The following is a 23,472-nucleotide window of genomic DNA, read 5'->3' as shown; positions in this document are numbered from 1 at the left end:
TTGACATAGCCTGAATGTATTGTTCTAAATGCATGGCCAGAATTTTGGAAACTAATTGGATTTTTTTTTTTTTAATGTACTGGATGTTTTGGGTTGTGGCTTTTTTTTTCTTTCATGGAAAAATTAAGACTTTTTTTACATGCCTTTCATCTTGGATGAGCCCTTTTCTGGTGACCAATGTGATGGCATTTCAACCACGTGCCAGCAGAAGTGAAAGGGGGGATTGATGGACAATTCTTAAGTTATGGTAGCAGCCTTCCTGCAAGATCAAATTCCTGTTTATTTGTTCCTATTTATTTTATTTGTAGAGCCTGTTCTTCGATGACAATGGGAGAAATACAAATATTAGAATAACTTCTTTTGTTTTTCCTTTGCTGTGGCAGGAATTCCTGTAAATTAGCAGAGGGAAGTTTTGGGAAGCACAACTGTGAAACATCCTGCCACAAGGTGGAGGTCTTGTTTTGCTTGTCTTTTTTTTTTAACACTTGCTCCTTAACAACCCAGCACTTCCTGCAAGTTCCATAACTTGATTATCGTTGCTGCTGGAAATAGATACAAATTTCATCCTCCTGCAGGTGAAAACTCTTTAGCAATTTAGTGCTTGTAGCTGGATAAACACTTTACCAGAAATGTTTCTGCTCCAATGCACTCATTCCTCTTGAAAAACAGATTAGGAATTTAGGAAATAAGTGGTTTGACCTGTGCAGCAAACCTCTGAACTGCATTCTTTGTTTGCAGTGTTCATTATAAAAACCCCAGTGTAGTCAAAACTGGTATAATTAGTTTGTGGTGTTGTTGACAGCAGTTTTGGGCTAAAGTTTGTTTTTTGCTTTGGATTTCCTTGTCCATGATTTACATATGTACATCACATTTGTCCAAACAGACAGCAAAATATGGGCAGAGAAATTAATATGCAGATTCTGTTCAACAGATGCTAATTATTAATTTTCTCCTATAAATGATTCAACTTCAAAGGCTGATCTTGGTTTAAATTTTTTTTCCATGAAAATTTGTCTCATCAGTGTATCATTTTGATACTAATTTGGGGGTTTCTGGATTGAAAAGGATGTTTTTTATCTGTGAAACACTGTGTTTCATATTCATAATGCGCTGCAAGCAGTATCTGTACTTCAGGTTAAAAAAAAAAATGCTTTTGCAGAAATGGCCATGTTATAACTATGAAGGATTTTTCTCCAGGCAAAGGAATCAAGTAGTTGATGGAGAATAAAAGCTTTTAGGGCCCCTGTTCCAAAGAGGACAACTGGTAATAATGGGTGATTTTTAGAAAGGGAGTGGAAATTGTATGGGATAGATGTGAACACTTACTTAGCCTTTCCTGGTCTGTGGTGGTTAACATCAAGGAAAAGCTCAGACACTTAATTATTTATAATACTGAGCTAGCTCCATCACAGGATTTATGGCAGAAGTTAGCTATTTTATCTCAGGTTTTTGCTTGGTGTGCATTTATTGCTCAGAGCCTTTGGCAGATCTGGTTTCTTTTTGGTGGGTTTGCATAAATTCAGGATTTCTGTGTGATAAAAACACTGTGATTAACCCCAAAGAAAAGCTGCATTTGGGGCATCAGTAAAGGAAGGCACATTTCAGCTTAAGCTGATTGGGTGATAGAATATTCCTGCAATTAAAAGCTAACCCTTGGATGTGAGTTTTCGTAGCTGTTCTGCACTTTCAGAACAAAAAATGTTATTATTGGTAAGCAAGTCTCACTACTTATTATTATTTATTATTTATTACTTTTTATTACTTATTAATAAGTAATATGCTTATTACTTACTATTATCAATTTTTGCATAGTAATTTAAGCTGTGGAATGAAAATGTGACATTGTTTTCCCCTGCAACTGCAGCATCTTGTTTTTGAGGGTGGTGTGTTTTGTTGTTGCTCCTGAGGCATGTTGTACATAGAATATCAACATTTTGACAACTTTTGCTGGGAAAGTGTTTGGTACACTTAGAATAAAGAAAATTCCCGTCGGTTCTGTAACCTTTCAACACCAAAGGGAGGAGGAAGAGTGTTTTGCAGCCTTGGCTCAAGCAGGTGTGGAGAGGCTGCCAGCAAAAGATGCAGGACTTAAGGACTGCAAGATGTAACCCTTGGTTTTGTGAAATTGATTTTTGACAGAGCAGTCTCGTGTGGAAATGCATGTGAAACCAAGTTTGGAACGTGGGAATTGCAGGGTGGATTAGTGAGGGGTCATCATCATCTGTGCTGTGTTGGGATGAGCTCTGGTTATTATTTCTCTCCATTGGCCTGGAGTGTTCCCCCAGTAAATTTGGAGATTACACTAAATTTGAGTGAGGATCTTCTGGAGGGCAGGAGGGCTCTGCAGAGGGGTCTGGACAGGCTGGATCCATGGGGTGAGGCACAACCAGGGCAGGTGCTGGGTCACAACAACCCCCTGCAGCTCCAGGCAAGGTTTAAACTGGTTATTAGGGAAAGTTTCTTCACTGGAGGGGTGGAATGGTCTGCCTAGCAAAGTGGTGGAAAGTTAACAATTAGTTAACTAATGTTTATGATTTGCATCAGTTTTGTTATCACTTTGTCCAGAGAAGCACATATTAGTAATATGTATTAAATATTAAAATCCCCTTACAAATATTTATGGTTTTTTTGAAGCACAGAATGGCAAGCAGGCTTCCTAGAAAACAAAATACTGCTGTTAGTATTCCTGAAATATTTTTACATGTGCACACCTGCCACCACAAACTCCCTATATTATTTTTTTTTCCTATCAATTACTTGAAAAGCATTAACAACTCATATACAAGTCATCTTTATAGAATGACTGCTTCAAAACAAGAGGAGGTATTTTTAAAATTCAAAACAAGAGTAAGAATATTTTAAACTCTCCCACCAACATAGCTTCTGATCACTCAGAAGCACCCTGGGAGTGGTCAAAAAATCCTGAGCATGTGGCACCTGGGGCCATGGTTTGTGGTTGAACTCCATCATCTTTTCCAGCCTTAAAAATGGTGTGAGCCTATCAGTGTGCATGGTAGTTTTTAAAGATGCTTTTGAACACCCAATAACTGGCAGTAAAGAGTCAGGGCTCAGTTCTGCTTGCAAGGAAAAGCTTCTTTAATTAACCAGTGTTAAATGAGGCGCCGTCTCACAAAAAGTAACAAGTAAAGATATTTAATTGTTAACAGGCTTGGTTTTTTTCCTTTTTTTTTTTTTTTCAGAGGGAGAGCTTCTTTAGCTCTCTTAGTGCACGAGTCTGTCCCAGTATCTGTTCCCATACCTCTTTCTGATGGTACCCATTGCATCAATGGCCAGATATTGGCTCTGGGTCCCCTTTTTGGAGAGTTTTCACTTTGCCCTGTGTGGTTTTGTGTTGGTGTAAAGCTGGTTTAAATAAATGAAATGTAAATGACATTTTGAGGTCTCATGTCTGGCAGAGCTGTTCAGTTGAGTAACGAAAGAAAAAAATACCCCAAACGTTGCCAAAAACTGAAGTATCTTTAATAATGGCTTCTGTTGTGGCTTCCAGCTGAACAGAAAGCTGGGGTATTTCTAAATCTTTATGTAATGTGATAGGCAAGTCCTGCAGGGAAAAGACTATGTAAAAAAAAGCAAAACTTCCTCATTTTGCATTATGCTCATCACACTGAATCAGAACAGGCTGCTTTTATCATTTGCAACTTGAAATTCTGGCTCAAATACTGTTGAATACTGTTCCTTCTATGTAACTTATCTGGGAAAAGGAACATAAATTACAAGGTCAGCTTCATGAGAAGAAAGCATAAAGTTTCTGAGAGAGAAGTTGAGTGACATTTTTTTAAAAAATAAAAAGGTGGTCACTCATCCTTTCATTAATCATGTTCTTTAATTAATTTTGTTTTTTAAGGAGAGCATAACGAAGGTGTCATTGTACTGCCAGGAGTTTTGCTGGCTCTGCCTGCTGCTGTGGTTAATTTTGTCTTTTACTTCTATTCAGACAGAAGTAGGTGTTGCTGCTGTTGTAGAATGTTTGCTGTAATGATCCAGTTTTTTAATGGAAATTTGGGCTTGGTGTGGCATCTACAGCATCAACTCGTGGAAGAAAAATCAGCTCCCATCTGGCAGATCCTTCTGTCTGTGAATCTTTAGAGCAGAAGTGGGATTAAGAAGTAATATCTCTCACCTCCCAGTTCTTGTGCTTTAGAAAAACAAGAATACAAGTATGGTTTTTGGTTGATTTTTTTTGTTGCTGTTGTTTTGTGGTTTTGCTTTTTGTTATTTGTTTCCATGGGTTTAATGCAATGGTAAGTGTCTGGCTGGATCTTTCCTGACACTTTTTTTTTCCTCAAGAAAATCCATGGGACACTACTGCTGGTGACTTCACCAGGCAGTTCTGCATCAAGTGTTGCTGCACCGAGCACAGGAACTGGGTTAGTCATGTATGTGCCAAACTGGACCATACTTTTTCTCTCTGCTTCAATATGCTTTCTTCAGGTAAATAAAGATGTCTCCACACACAAAAAAAAAGAAAAAGGAAGACCAAAAAACCAAAATTGAAATAACACAGATGAGCTGAGCCAAGCCACCGTGCTGATCTCCGTGCATAGACCTCGCAGCTGCACTTCAATAAATGTTTCCCTGAATGTTTTGCCACTTAAATTCCGAATCACTCCAATTTTTGGTTTCATGAGGCAAAGTGGCAACAATACCACTCACTAGGAATAAAAATTCTTTCAAGGAATTCGAGAGCAGTAATGAAGTTCGGAAGAAAGCTTACCTAATGTATGTGTGTGGGCATTAAAACACTGACAGCATCCTGACCCAGCTAGATTTGCTTTATTTCTTTGCCCCTGGCCAGCAGATATTTTTATTTATTTATTTATTTATGATCTGGAATTCTGCTTAAATGCACATTCAGTCTTCATTCCAAATAGTTCTTTACCTTTGGGAAGAGGTATTAAAAGAAAAATAAAGCACTACAGGTTTTAGGCTCTCACAGAGATTGTGACATCCTTGTCTTCGGAGCCTTGTATCGTTTTCTCTGGAAGAGAAGCAGATATTCACAGCCAAACATGAGCAACCCCAGCCTTGTCAGACGAGGCTGCAGGTTCATGATTTAACTGCACACCTTGGCTGGTTGTGTGAGTTCCTTTCTGTTGGAATGAGGCTGTTATTGCTGTATATCCCCATGGTTCTCCGATCCCCATGACTGACAAAGAACATTGTTAAGTAACATGCTCACAGCTAGACTGGTCCACAGACAGAATAAATAAATTTAACAGATTTGGCTTTGTCTACTAAGCTTTCTTCCCCCCTCCCACCACAGAGCACGCACAAGACATCAAATAACTTCTTGTCTGATGGTAAATACCCATAATACCTTGAACATTATGAATAACAAATTATTAGCCTTCCTGCTATGACTTCCTTTTGATTTTCAATTCCTGCAGTGTCTGGAGAACAGAGCACGTGGTGGTATTGCCATCCATACACAATTCTAAGAAATACATCTGTTCAGAGAGGCTCTGTATCGATTTTTAATTCTAGCAGCATTTGGTAATGAGATCTTGTATAGTTATTTAAAATAAATCTGTGTATATAAGTGTGTCTCTTCTGGGAGTGAAGAATTGCTGAATGAATTGGGCATAAAACCAAGGCGAAGCAGATAAAGCCACCCAGGAATAAGGTCTGATCTTTACACTCCAAATTCAATTTGGCCACCACAGAAGACTGTGTATTAAATGTTTTTAATTTTTTTTTTTTTTTTTTTTTTTTTTTGTCTCAGTGCTACCATGAGAGGTCAGGGTTTGCACACACTCTGCTAAATCCTACCTGTCAAGCTGGAGTTTCTGCTGCTTTAAAATAATGCTGTTCTTCATGCAAGATGAGTCCCTGCTTCCTAAAACTTATCTGATGATCTCATTCATTATGTATGCAGAGCTTTCCCTATACAAAAGTAAGCTGTTGAGTTAAATTCAGCCTGGTGTAAATGCAGGATAAATTGGCCAAGTTTGAATTCACAGCAGCAGAATGTGCACCTCACTGAAGAATGTGGTGCTTCTTCATGGAAAAGTACATTTTTTTCTTTTTTTTCCTGAGTGCTGTGTACTATAATACTTTTGATAGGAAGATTGCTGCAATTTGTCTAATTTTTAAATTTTTCTTGTGGCTGCTAGATTCATAACTGAAGAATCTTCCTGTCAGGCCTTCTCTGCCAAATAAGAAATGGGTAATAGGATTTTCTAATCACTTTGTAGCATTTAAATAATGTGCCAATTTCTAGAGCTCATTACACACAAATTTTAATAATCAAAACATTGGTATAATGGACCTGCAGATAAAATCAAATGAGGAAATGCCATTGCTGTGCTTTAGGAAGCAGAAAGAAATATTGGTTACTGTCCAGCTGCCTAAAGAAACAGTACTGTAGGAGCAAGAAATCATAAAAACAAAGCACTTTTTAAACCTGTTTTGCATTGTTAATTACCATAGTTTAATACTTTAAACAAAATAAAAAAAGTTTGCATCACTCTATGACGCAAGAATTAACATATTTGCAGAATCCATAGGGTCCCTGCTAACTAAACACGTTTGGCAGCTTAGCAAATGCCACAAATGACTGCAGCATCCATGACTTGAATTCTGGCTGTGACTTTTCCCTCTGCAGTCGGTCCATAAATCCAAATTGCACATTCCTGGGTGCCGGACGCTGCCCCGGCCCCGGCCAGTCTGAGAAAGAAACACCTTCAGTGTACAGCCCCACCCCAAATCACACAATTGTCTCCTTGGAGCTCCTTTTGAGGGGCTGCAGGCCCAGCAGGGACTGCTGGGTGGAGGGGATGTTGGCAGATTTTGGGATGAGGAGCATCACCCGCTGATTGTTCCGACGCCACTCGTGGTACAGCCGGCAGTGGTACCTGAAGGACACCTGGGGACAGAAGGGACACCTTCCTGAAGCTGCCTTCAGGCACTGCAAGGAGCCATCTGGGGCTGCAAACACCTCCCAGTGGGACAAAATGGGTGAAAACTGCTGTAGAGAGAGACCCATTTTGTCCCAAGGTGCCACAGCAGAGGAGAAAAGCAGCCTGTGCCTATTATATCTCTCATTCCAATTTTCCACAGCCTGAAAAATCAGACATCCTGCCTCTGCCTTTCACAAGAGCGGCTGGCACACATGGGAAAAAAAAAAATTGGGATATCCTGCCTTGCTTCAGGTTGCTAAATTGACAGTGTAATTGTTTGCAGGCAGATGAACACAGGGTTGTGTGTTCTACATTGTAATATTTTACTGCTGAATGCATCAAAGTTGGGCTTGCACCGAGGCAATGAGCTGACAACGTGGGTGTCTCAATTTAGATTGTCTCTGAAAATTTCATGTTGTTGTTGTTGTTGTTATCAGGTAATTTCAGCCTTATTGTGGAAGAGAAATGAGTGACTGCTGTGGAGATGCAAGATAGCTCTGCCTCCTGGTTTTGAAAAATAGTTTACACCAAGTTTTAGTGGCAGCCAAGCTTTGTGGGAGTTATAGCTGTGTAAGAGGATGCATATGTGCAGTTAAAAAAAAACAACAAGGACAACAAAAACCAACAAAATCTAAAACCAAAATGTAAATTTTGAGAGAAATGTGCCAAGTGATGATTGTTTTGTCCTTGGGCTGTGGGCAGGAGCTGACCCATCCACTGTATCCTTACTTCATAAAGGGTGTTTTAGTTAAAGAAACATAACTTTCAATGATCTCCTACGAGGAGAATGCTTTTCTTTTTTCTTTTTTTTCTTTTTTTTCTTTTATTATTAGATATTTTTACAGTTGTCTGAGGAAAACCTATATTGCTTTGGTTTACTAAGCAGTTCAGAAGTAAAGTTTAGAAGCAAAGACAGCTCCTCCGATTGATTCCCCCAACTTTCAACCTCCCCTCCACCCCATGGAGGAAAGCATCCTTCATCTTCTGTGGAGCAGTGTGTATGAAGGAATATGAGAAATCTTTCCTCAAAAGACACTGCAGGAGCAGCAGAAATTGCTTGGAGTACTGAGGAGGGTAAAAACACCCCAACACCTGCGAAGGTGGACGCCCTGTAAAATGCAGTGACAGCTTCAGGAGAGTCCAGGCTGGGTTTTCAAGCAGCAGAATGTGAGGTCTTTGGAGTAAGAGCTGCATTGTTAAACCAGGTGTGCATGGTATACAAGAGAAAATGAAGTGTGGCCCTGAATTCCTTAAGTATCAACCTCCTTTTTGTGTCCGGGTCTTCCTTCTTGGGAGAACCTCTTTTGGTGTGTGTTAAAAACAACAGAGTAAAAAGCAGCAGTGTTTTATGGACAACTTGTCTGCTTTAGAGGGAGGGATAAAACAGCTTCTGGGGTGCTAAAAAATAGCATCCCTCCAGTTCACTGCTCACTGGGATAACTGTGGTGTGTAAATAATCTGTATGCCAGCTTCTGCCTCCAGAGCAGGAAAGCCGATTTACTGGAAGTAAAACCAAGTTTTAGTTCTCCTAATTTCCCCAGGACCTAAAGGGATATTGTATCATCTTGTGTGCAATTTACCCCGCAGCACTGAACCTTTTCCCTGCACAGCCACAGCTATGTGACAGGGTTCTCCCACTTCCAAAAGTGACAAGGCATGTGCTGCTGAAAAATTGGATGAAATCAACATTTCTGTGTGTGTAGGACCATTCCTTCCTGCAAGGGGAGCTGGGGCTTTCCTCCATAACTGAAGGGAGGGTTGTTTTGCCTTCAATCATTTGGTGATTCAGTCCCCTAAAGGCTTTCCTGCCTCGCCCTTCCCAGGTGAACACAGTGCTTCCTTAGCCCATCCATCTCCTACTGCCCTAAATCACAATTCAGACTAGAATTACAACTGTCCACGACCCAGGGAGCATCAAAGATACTGAATTTCAACCAAGGCAGGCATTTACATCAGGCTCACTATCACTGTCATGCTCTCCAAGAGCCAGTAGCACATTTCTCTGTGTGCTTTGGAAGGGGTAAATTTTATAAAGTGGACAGAAGGGATTTTTGCTTCTTGCTCTGCAGATGGAATACCCAGAGACAGGCACCAAAGCTGAGATGCTGCAGTAGTCTTAATAGGCAAGGCTGGACAAGTCCATGTGTCATAGCTAATTAAGTCCACCTAAAAAAATGCCTTTTACCACTCCCAACAATTTTGGTGACGGTGAATTAAGTCTCTTAGGTAAATTGTTCAGCATTTTGGTTTCTAAGGCAGCTGTACCCAAAGGAAATTTGAACAATATTTGCTTGCAGACCTGCCAGGCACATCTACACCCAGCACTGCAGGAAAAACAAGTGTGGCCTCTCTGCTGGAGTACCTGGCCTGTCTCAGGAGAGTGCTGCTGCTTCACAGAAAAGCAGAAACAACAAAGAGGTGAACTGCACAAGGCTGGAAAGGCAAAACTCTGAGCTTTCCCTCCTGCCTGCCAGCGTCCCTCTGTGGGTGAGACAGGGCTCACAAATGTGTAAATGCAATGTTCCCTTTCATGGCTTTTTCGGAGACACCCATGAGGAAGTGTGGTGTTTCTGTGTTTCCCCTCACATCCCCTTCTCCTCAGCACAGGGGGTTTCTTGCTCCACCAATGCAGTTTTTCAGAAGTGCCACCTCCTCAGCAGCTTACACAGGTCCAAATCTGCTGAAAGGGGAGGCAGGCAGGCTGGGCTTTTCCTGCCCCAGCAGAACCAGCCTGGCACCATCTGAGTGCACTGCTGCCCCTCTGCACCCACCCTGCCCTCCCCACTGCACAGAAGGAGGTGTGAAATGTCAAACACAGCATCAACCTGGCCTTTTCAGTGGACTGCTACACCGTGGGTGGATAAACACCCATTTTGGCAGCTGTCCCCTGTGTTCCTCAGGTCTCTGCTGGGCCCTGTCAGTGCCCTGGGGACAGTAAATTATCTCAGCTCAACAACCTGGCACAGAACAAGTGGCTCTCAGGATGGATTGGCATGCGAGTGACTCGTGCTGGGGTGCAGGATGCAATTTAACCTGCACTGCAAAGGCAGCTCTGTTTTCACAGACCTGGGCTTCCCCCACATCCAGTACTTCTGAATTGTAAAACTGGCAAGATGTTGCATTAGAATAAAATGTGGCAGCCAATTTGTTCGCCTAAATCTTTTGTGTGTGTGTGTGTGTGTGCTGTGCCTTCACCCTTTGCACATCACATTTGATGAAACTCCCTCCTGTAGCATCTGTCCCAAACTCCTCCCTGCGACTTCCCTGTCTCCCTCCCGCTGTCCCCAGTGGTGTTTGGGATCTGAGAATCCTCACCCCGAAGCAAACTGTCTTTCTGATGTTCCAGGGAGCTTGAATGCTGTGGAAACAAGAGGTTTCCTGCAGGCTTCACCTACCAGCACAGGAGGCAAGCAGGAGCAATGCCATTGATTTTCCCGTTTTCTCTCCCCCCCCTTTTTTTTCCTGTGGGTTAAATAAAAGCCCTGATACTTACCAGGGTCCAAAAGAGGTAAATAGTGAAGAGTGCCACAGTGAGTGCAATGAGGCCGACAGCTTCCAGCCTACTGCTAAAGTGCAGGTGGTCCACGGCTCCTCGCAGGCACAGCCAGCCGGAGACGGTGGCCAGCGGGGTGATGAAGAGGAAGCACACCATGTCCCCAAAGAGTGTCCTCTTCTCATGCTGGGGGCCAGGGTTCCTCAGCCACTGCAGGCAGAACACAGACAAGGCAAGGGAGGGTGTTTTGCCCTCAGCTCAAAGCACAAATCCACCTCTTTGAGGAGTGAACTCGGAGCACACACAGGACACAGCTTTCGGAGTCCGCAGGGATGCCTCTCGTGTACCTGGAGAATTTTATAATATGTAGCTGTATAGCTCCTAGCACTCTTCCTGGCCTCTCTCACATTTCAGAATCATAAGCCAATCCTTTCTAACACGTTCTTTAAGTTCTGTTTAGTCTCATTCTTGAGAAGAGAACTTCTAACCAGGATACTTAGTTTTTCACCAGAATTTGAGAGCTGTAGCAAAATATAAGACAAGCAACCCCCTGGACCAGCTCCAGGGGACAGACCCAAAGGCAACTGGTCTCTTACTGAATCTACCTGCTAGATTTACTAATTAATTAACCCTATTAAAATTGTATCCTGTGATCAAAACTGAAATCCAGTATCACTCACATGCATACCTATACTTTGTGTACCTGCAAGCTTTCACTGAAGAACTGCTTTTTACCTTACCACTCTCAACATTGAAAAGTTTTCCTTTGTAGGCAACACTAGAGACCTGAATTTCTCCCCCTCCCTTCCTATTGGCGTCCACCTCTATCTGTACCCACCACATCATTTATTCAGCTGTGGTAAAGGCTGTCTTGAGAAGAGTTTTATGTAGCACAGCCCCTAGCATTTGCCCACTGGCTTCTTTGAAAATCTCCCTTCTTAATGTGCAAACAAACGTGCAGAAAATGTTTTAACATTTTCCATGCTATTTTAGGATTTTTTTTTTATTTTTTTTTATGCATTCCGTTCATAACATTCGCAAAGCCATTTTCAACTTCAGATACCCACATTTAAGCAGAGTTCAATGCACACAAGGTTATTTTTATTAAGAGGGTATTAATCTTGAGAAACAGAGTGCCTGAAAGTCAGCTGCTGAAGCAAAGGTTAGGATTGAACAGCTATCAAGCTCACACCAACATTTCTATAAACAGGAATAGCAGAGGTTAAAGAAGTTCCTAGGACAGCACTTTAAGGCCTTTTAATTAAAAAAAACAAACAAAAACCCCCAAAAAACCCAAACCTTGTCACACAAGGTCTTGAACAGGAAAACTACACAGCCCTGTAATTTTTGCTAATGTGAGCTGTAGGGTTTGGTCAAACCTGCTCTGCAGCATCTTTTCATGGGTTTTTGGGGCCAGCAGCATCAGGTGAAGCTCATGCATCCCTAAACACTTTGGTCCTCTTACTTCTCCAAGTGTGTTACACATGGCAGCAGAAGTCCTGCCTCATGTACAGCTCAGGAATTTAGAACACAAAAAAATACTTTCATAACTTTTTTTTTTTTTTTCAGGATGTAAGCTTTTAACTTGGTTAAATACTCCTGAGACACTAAGGAAGTACAAAGTGCTTTAAACCAGCTAGGTATTACTTGTGAGCAAGAAGTTGTAAGGGAAGATGCCAAGAGGGAAGTTCAGTACTGTTTTTTACCTCTCCTTAACCAGGAAAGATAGTAACCAGCTGTGGTGAGCAGCTAAGCCCCCACACAGCCATTTCCTCACCCCTCCACCCCATCAGTATCAGGAGAAGAATAGCAGGAGGCTGCAAGTAGAGTTTTCTTCGGCAGAGCTTGTGCAAAATAATGGGACGCAGGTTTACGTTTGAACATCTTTTTATTTTACTAAAGGTACTTTAGCTTTAAAGAGAATGCTAAAAAGTGAAAGTCACACTATTTTCCTTGGAGCTTTCAATCCATTTACTTAAAAACAACCTCAAGGGTTTATGTGCAACAGCTCCAGGTTATATCTGGCTGCTTCTGAAGTGGACTGATTGCAACCTTCCCCTTGTTCCATTTCTAGGAGTCCCTGCAATGTGAAACCACCAAGAAAATGAGAGGAACTGAAAGCACCTGATGGTAGAGATTGTGCTTTCAAAGGTTCTAAAGACTGCAAAAAAGGTTTTGTGGAAAGCACTTGTTTGAGAGGTGACCTGGAAGAGAAATGCCAGGCATTTGTTCGCTTCTTGTCCTCAACAGGAATTGCAGGTGTTCACCGCTTTCCCAGGACAGACTTCAAAATTTTGGCACTAAAGCAGCTCAGGTAGTGCAAGAACAGTTCCCAGTTCTGGGGGAAAGGAGGAAGAACATCAGGGATGCAGGGGAGGGAGCACACATGCCAGGGCATGTGCTGTTATCCCCACCCTGTGACTGTCACTAGGCACAGTGCAGTGCACCTGAATTAAGACAGGATTTTTTCACCATCAAACCTGACTGAAAGTTTGAGCAGATTAAAATGGTGTGGAGCTGGTGGCCCCCTGCTCCTTATGCCCTGTGGCACACGAACAAAGAGTCAAACCCAAGCAATTCAAATATTTGATGAGGCTGTGGCAGGCAAGAGTAGTATTAAATAATAAATAAAGCCATCACAATTCTACAGTCTAACCTCAAAAAGCCGGAAGGATTTCATTAGCTGGCTCTGAAGTATAAGTCAAAAGCAAAGATTAAGCAATTTCAGTGGTTGTACAGATTTCAGCCACAGCACTTATTTTTCTCCTGAAGTAGTGCACACCTGCTTCTAAATCTGCTTCTGTTTCTGGGTTTCAGTCATTTGTTTTGGGAATGGAATGGGCACTGTCAAGTTACTTTATAGCTAGAAAGCTAAGTCAGCAAATCCTTTTGTGCAGCTCATACCCACACAGGGACCCTAACAAAGCCCTGAGCTGATTAATTACTGTGGCAGTATGGTATGGACTGCCCTGCTGGCCCAGAAAGAGATGTAAGGCCAGATGAAGCTGTCAGATCTGCACTGTGACACTGAAATCTGTCCTATTAAAATGTGTCAACGTGCCCAATTATTTCTGCAATAAGTCGAGACTCTCAGAGTGGTAATTTCCATTTAGGAGAGCGGGAGGGAGAAAAAAGAAGGGAAATAAAAAGTTATAAAAAGGGTCATGTTTGAAGTAAAATGCTGGCCTGCCTGGCTTTTTGTGAAGTGCAGTCTTAAAGTGATTAGTGTTCCCTGTTCCTGATCCACAGGTAACTGGAGCAGGAATAACAAGATGTGAAATGACTTCAGCAGTGGCAGCTAAAATTATTTCAAGAACTTTAAGCACAGCACCTGATGCAAAACCCAACCTTGGCTCATGACTGAGACAAACCAAGAGTTCCTCTGGGAATCCAGCACCTCAGAGAGATGGGGGCTAACATCTACCTCAACTAAGTAACTCTCTAAATGCACCTTGAGGAAAGCCACAGGGGAGAACTGAAGGGGACCATCGGTGAAGTAAAAGTGCTACTTGAGGTAAGGGGCAAGGCTGGCTTAGGAACAGATGGATAATTGTTGTCCCCAAACAAATTTAGGATAAGAATCAGAAAAAAAAAATCCTGATCCTTCAGAGGATCCAGCTCTGGAGCAGCCTCCCAAGAAGGGCAGCTTAGGCTAAAACCCTTAAAGGCTGACACAGTTTTGAGAAGGAGCTTGCTTACATCCTGAGAGAGATTTGTGATGTACTGCATTGGACTTGACAAAGCACTGTGAACACACCTGGGGCTCCTCCACCCCACACACATAACACACACAGAAAGATTTGCTGCAGTCACTTCACAAAGTGGGGTTGAAACTGGAGAAGAAAATCATTGGACCAAGCAGCAGCCAAGGACCAGAACACCCTGGAGAGGCTCAGACTCTCTGGATTTATCTACCCTAACCAAAATGAGCTGCCAGCAGAGCACTGCTGAAAAACACCTCCACTCAGACTCTGAGCTGCCTCACCACCGCCAAAGGCCAAATCCTGGAAGTACTCATCTCTACAGGTCTAACTTCAATTAGATGACTCACAAATGTAAAAGCAAAGTGTGTGCACAGTGTTTTTTTCCTGATCAGATCCTAAGGCTACAATCTGTTTCTGCTGGAGAGCCCCTTCTGGTTCAGTACATTCCCCTTGGAGAGATTATTTTAAACACTACTGGAGTTGCACCACGAAGCTGGGGGGAGAGGGCAGGAAGGAATTATCTCCCCTAAACGCATTGTCCTTTGAGCAAAAAATAGCTCATTGCACATCAAAACTTGTCAGTTCATTTTGCCATTTTCACGCTGATGGCTCAGCAGTGAGTCCTGGTGGAAGCAGGCTGTGCACAAGCTGAAGTGCTGGAAATTACTGTGGTTTCTGGTTTCCTGCCAGCAGCCACCAGTGGGAGCATTTTCCCTTGGGCTTTAAGCACAGGAGGGATGATACCCTCTCTCTTTTTTAAAGAATATTTCTCTGGAATGAAGAATATTTTTAAAGACCAGAATGACCACTTATTGCTCCTCCTCCTCCCATTTATTGCCCATCGTCAAAAAATTTTGCATCTGAGCAATTCCTTTTTGTTTTTTACACTATTTTTACTTGAAACATTAACATTTTTCAGTGAAATGCTCTGAAAGCTGGCTTAACTAAATGTAACTCAAAAATAAAACCTCCCAGACTAGAATGGTACATATGCCTGTTTTCAGTGTCATGAAATATTCTGGGTGACTTAAAACTTTTCTAGGTTAATGTTTTGCCAAGGAAAACAAACATTTGACTGTTAATTTTTGCCTTAAAAAAACATTTATGCTTCCGTTTTTGGGTCCTTATATCAAATATTCTGTTACTGGCACAGTGATATTGTCTTTAGTAGGTGCCTTTAGAAAGGCCATGGTGACAGTTCACAGAGATGTTTCTTTGGTCTCAAAGGCAGAGGCCTGTGTATTTGAGAGCTGGAATCACAATTATTTGATCTCTGTGATGTTATTGTGTCAATATCGTGACCTCTTTGTAAATGAGTCTGCTCTTACTTAAATTTAACCCCTATTTTAACTCAAATTGCAGGGAATATTTTAAATGTGGGTGTCTCAATGACCCAAGGCTTCTTTTTGAAACAGAAAATAAATTTTGCTATGTCTGCATGTTCCTGAAAGGGGAAAAAATCACATTTTCCGTTGTAAGGATGGTGTATGGTAAAACTTTAATTTTTGTTTGGTTTTCTGGAAAGAGTAAATCACAGCTACCACCTAGGGCTGGTTCCTTAGTGTGAGGAGATCACCACAGGCTGTTGCTGTCACACCACAACTCAATTTTCAGTTTTGACCTTGGGTCATATGCCAGCTGAAAAACAGGAGGAAGAAATTGGGCAGGGAAGGCAAGAGACCAGCGTGGGCCAGTAGGAACCTGCTGGCCAAAGGAAAGGGAAAGAAGCAAATGCACAGGCAGTGAAAGCAAGGACAGGTGACCTGGGATGAGTCTAGAGATTAGATTCTATAAGAGGTTGTGGAGAATTGGGGAAGGCCAAGGGGAAGCTGGAACTGAATCTGGAAAAGGGGAAGGGGTAACAGGACACTCCACAGCTTCACAAAACAGAAAAGGAAGGTCACAGAAGGTGTTTTCCCCCACCCTAAACGACTCTGGCAAGCTGGAGACAGGGGATGGGGAGCAGCCTGAGGTACCCAACAGCTCCTGTGCCTCGGTCTCCCATGGGAACCTCTCCTCCCAGCCCTCCCCAGGGGAGGGAGAGCAGGATGGGCACTGGAGAGCAAAGGCTCTGCCACTGGGAGGAGAGATCCTGCTCAGGGCCAGCTGAGGAACCTGGGTGTGCTCGGCTCCATGGGACCAGGTGGGATGGAGCCCAGAGTCCCGAGGGAACTGGGGCTGGAGCTGCCAAGCCACTGCCCATGATACTGGAGAAATCCTGGCAGTCAGGTGAGACCCCAGGTGACTGAGAGAAGGGAAACATTGCACCTGTGTTCAAAAAGGGTGGAAAGGAAGACCCTGGGAGCACCCTCAGTGCCTGGGGAGATGATGGGACAGGCCCTCTGGAAGCTCTGCTGAGGCTCCTGGAGCACAGGGAGGAGATTTGGGGCAGCCAGCACGGCCTCAGCAGGAGCAAGCCCTGCCTGACCAACCCAGTGACCCTCTCTAGTGGGGTGACCACACCAATGGAAAAGGGAAGAGCTATGGATGTCATTTCCCTGGAATTCGGCAAAACTCCTGCAAAGCCTTCAACAGGGTCTCCCAGAACAGCCTTCTGCCTAAACTGGGGAGAGGTGGATTTGATGGATGGACTGCTGGAAGTGTTCCAGGCCAGGCTGGAGAGGGCTTGGAGCAGCCTGGGACAGTGGGAGGTGTCCCTGTGAGCTTTAAGGTCCCTTCCAGCCCAAACCATCCTCTGATTCTGGTACACAAAGCTCCACCAAGCAACAACAACGTGGTGGCCCATGGATGTGGTGTCCAGTTTCTGGATTGCACATACTCAGCTTCTAAAGAGGGTTACTAATTCTCTAATTACTATTAGAGTAATAGTAATTAGTAACAGTAATTAGTAATAGTAATTAGTAATTCTCAAATAGCAGAGCTTGCTAAATCACACTATAGAAATCTATGAAATGCCTTGCAGGTCCAATTACATGATAGTATAATTTTTTAATATTAGTCTGGCTCACTGCTCTCCTGTTTTCCTATTAGCCACTTTTAATTTACAGTTCTGGAGATGCTTGTATCAGTTAAAAGATTCCAGGATGTGTCAAGAAAGAAAAGATTTTGTGGCACTACGGGAAAAGCTGCAGGTTTTTTTCTCTGTCTGTGTATATTTGCAATGCTCCCATTCTGTTTTGGATGACTGTATTCCCAGTTAGGCAGACAAATATAGGCATTCGAGAAAATCAACAAAAATCACATTTCACATCTTAAAAGAAAAGCAAAGCAGATTTGCTACTGGCAACACTTGTTTCAAGACATTGGGAATGTCCTGATCTACAAGCTCTAATGTATGGGAAACCAAAAGACACGACAGATAATAAACGCTTGTCAGGTATGCAAAAACACATGCAATAAAACTTACCAGCTCTATTTTCCTAGAAAATGTAAACTTTAACTGGCTCCTACAAGTGGTAGGAAATGCTACCAGCAGGAAGGACCAGAGACAGGTGACAGCTGGGCAGTAGAACTATTTTACAGGATCCTGATGTCCAAAGAAGAGTCACCAAACCCATTTTCTAAAACAGGAGAAGCTGTGCCTTTGAAAACTCCAGCATCTCTCCCCCATCTTGCTCATTCTTGAAGCAAATTGATTGTACACTTACTTTCTCCTGGGAGCTTTCCTCGAGTTTTTTTTGCCCTTGATTGTTATAAATTTAGGAATGAGCAGTTACAGATGCGATGGTTTGAACTAGTCTGTTCACTGACAAGTAATTTAAATGTTTCTTTTTTTTTTTTTTATGGGGAGTGGGTTGCTTTTGTTTGCACTCTTCCTGCCAGTACTATAAGAAAGATTTGTGCATTGTAGCAAATCCTTGCTGCAAGGAACATAAAACAGCTACTTAATTTCTCTTTAAAGGAGAAACACTCTGGTTTGGCCTCTGGTTTTCACTCCATTAGGAATATATGGATCCAAAAAAATATGCATCCAGCAGAGTTTTTGGTTTTAAATCCGTGCTGGGGAGTTTATTTACTTATTTATTTATTTTAAAATACTTTTTAAAACTCAGACATACGAACTGGAAATCTACATGGCTGCTTCAAATTCTCCCTGTTGTGAGTTGGTCTTAGGGGGATTTTTTTTCACAGCCAAAGACAGCTAGGTACAAAAATGTCTCTATCACCTTTGCCCTTTTAATCTGCCCTTTTTGGGTCAAGAAAGGAGGGAGGATGGACACACCTTAGTTATCTGCTCCCAGCCCTAATATGATGTATGGACAGCTGCAGTTCCTCCAAACTTTGATTTATGAAAGTTTTCCTGGTTGGTGACTATGCTGAGGAACCATTTATTTTCCTTCTGGCTTGAGGTGTGGCCCCTTTTGTAAACTACCTGCAGCAAATCTGTTGTCTGTTCATTGCAGTAATTTAATGCTAATGACTTGCTTCACTGAACAGCAGAGAGGAAAAATAAGTTAAAATAATCCCAACAGATAAAAACATCGTGACTCAAAGCCCTGCACAGGAAATAAATTAATATTTCAGTGTAAGGCCTCGGGAGGTTTTAATTTATAATGTAAGCTCATCTTAAATACTTCATGCATAGGTGTACATTTTAGAGGATTTTTAAATTTATTTTATTTTACTGATACAAGCTCTATAGCCAGCAACACTGTGGGGAAAAACTGAAGTTAATTTCTGCCCAATATTGCTGTGCTTATCCAGACTTTATTTTTTCTCCTAGTTATGTTGTTTTGCTTATGAGCTTTGGATTGTTAATTAAGTGCTTTCTGTTGTTTGGAAAGAAAAAACCAAAACCAACAGATACCAAATCCTGGTTGGCTTAAAACTTGTAAGTAACTTAAAAGAAATACAAGCCTGACTTATATGGTCACATAATACCCTTATACCGCTTTTATTTTGTGGCTGGCTGTTCCCTAACATTTTATTGTTGCACATAAATATATTTGTACCGCCACATTTCGTGCCTGCTCCTGCACTGAGCCAAGTGGAAGCAACACAGATGCAATGTGGAAATTGAAATGAAGATGATACATAATACTTACAAAAAGCTTGACTAATCTTTATGCTGAAACACAGCAAAAGCAGCTACGTGAATAATAACACACATTCCTAATGCAGATTTTTTTTTTTTCCAGTGGATGCACTGCATTGAAAAAGGCAGCTTATATAAAGCTGGAAGGTCCATAGAAGTCAGTAATGGAATTACTGCAGTTTGAAATCTCACTGTGCTGGTTTTGATGTCCTTGTCACAAGGAACACCAGCTCTGTGCATATCAAACACCCTGCTGTAGATTTCCCTTTCCTTTGTCATGGGGTGGAAGGGCTGGGTTCAGACCCTGACTCCTCTAAGCGAATTTTGCACCACTGTGAATGCTGAAGGAGGGTTTTAATCACCACCACAGTGCCTGATTCACATTCCCAGCGTGGAAATATAGTTCTTTTGGGGAGAATAACGTGAGTTAAAAAAAAAAAAATAAAAAAAAAAAAAAAATGAACCCAGAGGCACCACAAGTTTGCTGTTGGGAGGATGGATCTGCACTACCACTGCCTGCCGGTCTGGTTGGGGTTTGGGCATCAAACAGCCATCCCACTGTGCATTTCCAGGGAGAAAATCCTCCCTCAGCCAAAAAACACACATCCTCTGGCAGAGACAAAGGAGAGGCACAGAGCTGTCTCTGGTCCTCTGCTGCTGCCAAAAGGATGGACACAAGGAGGAAGGAATACTGCTGGACCATCAGCTGTGCCACTTATTCCAGTTCAACCTCACAGTTACTGCAGCCTCTCCTGCTAACAGCAGGAATAAATTCACATATGACATTTCTAGATTAAACCAGGAAAGTGCCTCATTTTTATTTATTTTTTTTTTCCACTGAAAGAGATTTCTTCCACGCTCATGTCTAAGCCACTAGGAAGCAATGATCAATCCAGTGAAGGGACAAGGAGAAAATATAATAGCATGTTGTTTCCTTTTTCTTTAGGGTTTTTTTTTTCCCCTTTGAAAAACAGTATGATATGTCTTGGAATAGTCAGAAATACCTTTTTATTTTTATTTTTTTCCCACCCCTGGTGGGAAGATCTCCTGGAGAAAAGATCAATATGATGACTGATTGCTTTGAGAATTTCTTCACTACCTGTCACTGACCCCTGAATGGGATGTATTCACTCAGTGAGACAAGGAATGTTGAGGAGTTACTGGATAGGTTTTTAGAGTCTGTGCTCTATAAATCACTTTATGAGTACAATAGCCTCTCTTGACCTACTAAAACACATTGGTAAAACTCATCATTCACCTCCAGTGAGAGGAGGACCATTTACTCTTTCCATTATCTAGGTCAGGGGAATCTTTGGAGAACTAATTACCTCCTTAAATGAAGAGAACTTTGACACCCCACCCCAAACCTACACACACTGAGGTGTTAAAAGCAGGTGGCCACTTTGGCTTGTCACTCATCCAGATGCTACCAGAGGGTTTTTGTGAGAAATGGTCCTATTACACCTGATAAACCTCCTTCCATGTCCTCACACTCCAGGTCACACAGAGAGACAAGCATGAAAGTGCTTTTAGGACACAGAAGATGAGGGAATCTGGAAACTTGCTTCTGCTTTGGTCCTGCATTGGGAACTTTCAGATTTTTCCTACAATTACTTGCATGGGGAGGTCTTTGCATTTAAAAGCCCTGTGTATTAAATAATTAGAAACTTCCAGGACAAACTTAAATTACACTGACAGAAATCAAAAGGTTTGATTGTCTTTCTGCTTAATTTGCCCCTTGCAAAATTAAGTATATAAAATACACAATATAATAAAATATACAAATACAGCTCATTTTAGTTACTCTTTCTCTCTGCTGCTCTCAGCTTTGAAAGTACATCTTTATTTTCCTTCTAAACTGAAAACATATTTCCTTTATAGGATCACAAAGGATTGGGGGTTTTTATGACCATTCCTGCAACTGCAACCAACTGTTGATTTCTGCACTTAAAATACTGTGGGTTTAAGTACCTGAGAAGTCAGGAAATAATGAGCAGTAAAGATAAAAACACTTAGCTATGTTTCAGAAATGTTCTTGCTCAGGGTTTTCATTTGTCCTCAGCTGAGGAACAACTGGCAGGATTACCATTATTACTCTACATATCATTGTTGTCATTTCTACTGCTTTTAACTGCTTTTGCCCAAAAAGCAAGCTCATTTCACCTGGGAGAAATAAAGCAGGCCTGGGCAGGGTCAGCTTTGCTTTCAGCTCCTTCCATCATCGTCAGCTATGCCCAGCACCACATCCAATTGTGCAGCACAAGCCTCACCAAGAACCATCACAAGGGAACAATTTTGAGAGGCTGGGCTCTGAAATCAAACTGTGATGTCTCAGCATCTCTTATCTTTCTTCTCAGAGGGCAGACTCAGACTGGCATCATTCTTGCACCAAAGATTGAGAGGAGAACCAGACAGCAACCAGAGGCAACCAAGCTGGCCAAGCCTTGCTCTGGGTGCAGGACTTGTACTAAATCCCACATCAAGTACCTTTTGTGGGGGTATCATGAGGAAGAAAGAAGAAATCCTTAGGCTTAGACACAAAATGTGCATGCCTATCTTAATTAATTTTGGTACTCTAGAACTGCTCATCCCCTGACCTCCTTCCCAGCAGTCAGTTCTGTCCTGTGTCCTCTTTTCTGGGAACAGGAGAAAAAAAAATAGAAATAAAAATAAAAATGCTGCTTTCCCCTACCCATTTTTAGTAATGTACTTCTTTCCACCAGTTTTGACACAGTTTAAAGGAATAATTAAGATGCACTGGAAAGACATTTTGTCCTGAACCCAAGCTCTGCATGTGTCACCACCAGGTATAAAAAATGCTGCTTCTCATTAATTTTATCAAATGTTATTTGTATTTCACTTTTGATTCCAAAAGAAGCCCTAACTTTGCTTTGCTAAACTTCGTGTTTTTCCAAAATAAAATAAGGGAGGAAAAAGGTCCTTAACAGTGTCAAGAGATTTAACCTGTTTGGGTTCCTTTTCCTGATGACCAAAAATACCCTAAAACCTGGAAAACCTCATGGAGCTGCTATCTATAGTTGGCAAAAACTGAATTTTCATTGATAAGGGAGAAACAAGTGTCCAATTCACAGCTGAGTCTGGCACATAGGCAAGAAGAAGCCAAAAAGTCACTCACAAATGGCTAAACATGCCAGACACTGAACAAGAGCAATTCCTTCTTGTGGGCTTGGCATGCATACTGGGTTTCTAAGGCTCCTAAGTTTGTTGCCTCTCAAAAGCAAAAAGGAAAAAAATAAATTAACAAATTTCTGACCTACACTTAGTACGCTGGGTCCAGACACTTCCACAGAAGCTGCTCCTCACCTCTCTTCCACCCTCTGCCAAGCTGGCTTGGCCATTCCAGGAATCTGCTGCACACTTGTTCCCCAAACCTCCACTCAGGTTTGCAGGGGGGCAAACCCACCCACCCCATTCTGACCATTTGCTCCGATTTACTCCAAAATGAGGCGTTTTGCTCTTTCCCACCCTCTCCCCCGAGCTCCCACCCTGATATTGCCAAACCCCAGTGGGGCTGCAGAGGCTTTGTGGCGCTGGCATAAAAAGCAGGCATGGTTCTGCCAGGGAAAAAAATAAGTTTTGAGGGCCATGCCTTTTTTTGAGGACCAAGTTTTGAGGTACTGACCTCCAGGAGTGGCCTGGGCTTGCGCTCCACGGCGAACCTGAAGTGGCAGAGCTCGCAGTAGCTGGTGTTGGAGGACGACAGCCAGTGCTCCAGGCAGCTGCGGTGGATGGTCCCCAGCGTCCCCGTGCACTCACAGGGGGACAGCAGCTCCTCGTGGCTGCTGCCCTCATGGCAGATCCTGCAGATGGGGCGGTCATTGAAGGGGCTGCTGTGGGAGAGGGAGAGAAAACCGCTGGTCAGAGCGCCAGGCTGCGGGAATGGCCTTTGGCTCGGTCGTGGGCTAGAAATGTTTGTATTTAAGGGTGCTTTGCCCTGTGGTTGGTAATCCAAGCTGCTGGGCTAATGGTTTTGGTATTCCTGCTTAAATATCTCCTCTTTTTGGTGGGGGGGAAACGTGTAGAATGAAAGACATCATAGTGGCAGATGAGAGGCAGAAGATACGTCCTTCTGTATTTTGTATTTCCCAGCTCTTCACAAAGCAGCGGTGCAGGCGCCTCAGGAAATCCCAAAGTGCATCAGGGAGGCTGTAAATCTGCCTCAGCTGGGCACTTCTTGATGTAGTGGTGATCCTCTGACCTAAACATTATTTCCACTAGCCAACAGTAAAGGGCTGCTGAAAGGGTACCCCGAAGGCAGGGCCACAGCTTCAGAAAAGCACCTGAAGGCAGGAACCTCCTCTCCCTGGAAAAGGTTTCCCTCCCTTTGGGACACCCCAC

The 23,472-nt window shown here is 42.5% G+C and overlaps 1 protein-coding gene across 6 annotated transcripts in view; it reads right to left on the bottom strand.

The window, feature by feature from the left end:
* The window catches only part of MARCHF3 (membrane associated ring-CH-type finger 3), a 64,678-nt gene that overhangs the window by 1,024 nt on the left and 40,182 nt on the right, over positions 1–23,472 (bottom strand). For 4 of the 6 annotated variants that reach the window (XM_088054022.1, XM_088054023.1, XM_088054024.1 and 1 more), the window contains exons 4-6: positions 22,757–22,964; positions 10,414–10,623; positions 4,776–6,886 (exon numbers count right to left, since the gene is read on the bottom strand). In XM_088054022.1, the coding sequence (XP_087910148.1) occupies positions 6,728–6,886; positions 10,414–10,623; positions 22,757–22,964 (577 nt within the window). In that variant the 3' untranslated portion in view covers positions 4,776–6,727. Of the gene's footprint in view, positions 1–4,775; positions 6,887–10,413; positions 10,624–22,756; positions 22,965–23,472 lie in introns of those variants that run through there. The other 2 variants (XM_088054025.1, XM_088054027.1) reach the window with 2 other exon arrangements.

Source organism: Pseudopodoces humilis, chromosome 4 (genome assembly GCF_049639895.1).
Source record: "Pseudopodoces humilis isolate 2021_Gansu_Grassland_sample_001 chromosome 4, ASM4963989v1, whole genome shotgun sequence".
NCBI lineage: Eukaryota > Metazoa > Chordata > Aves > Passeriformes > Paridae > Pseudopodoces > Pseudopodoces humilis.
This window is presented reverse-complemented; position numbering and strand designations above follow the sequence as displayed.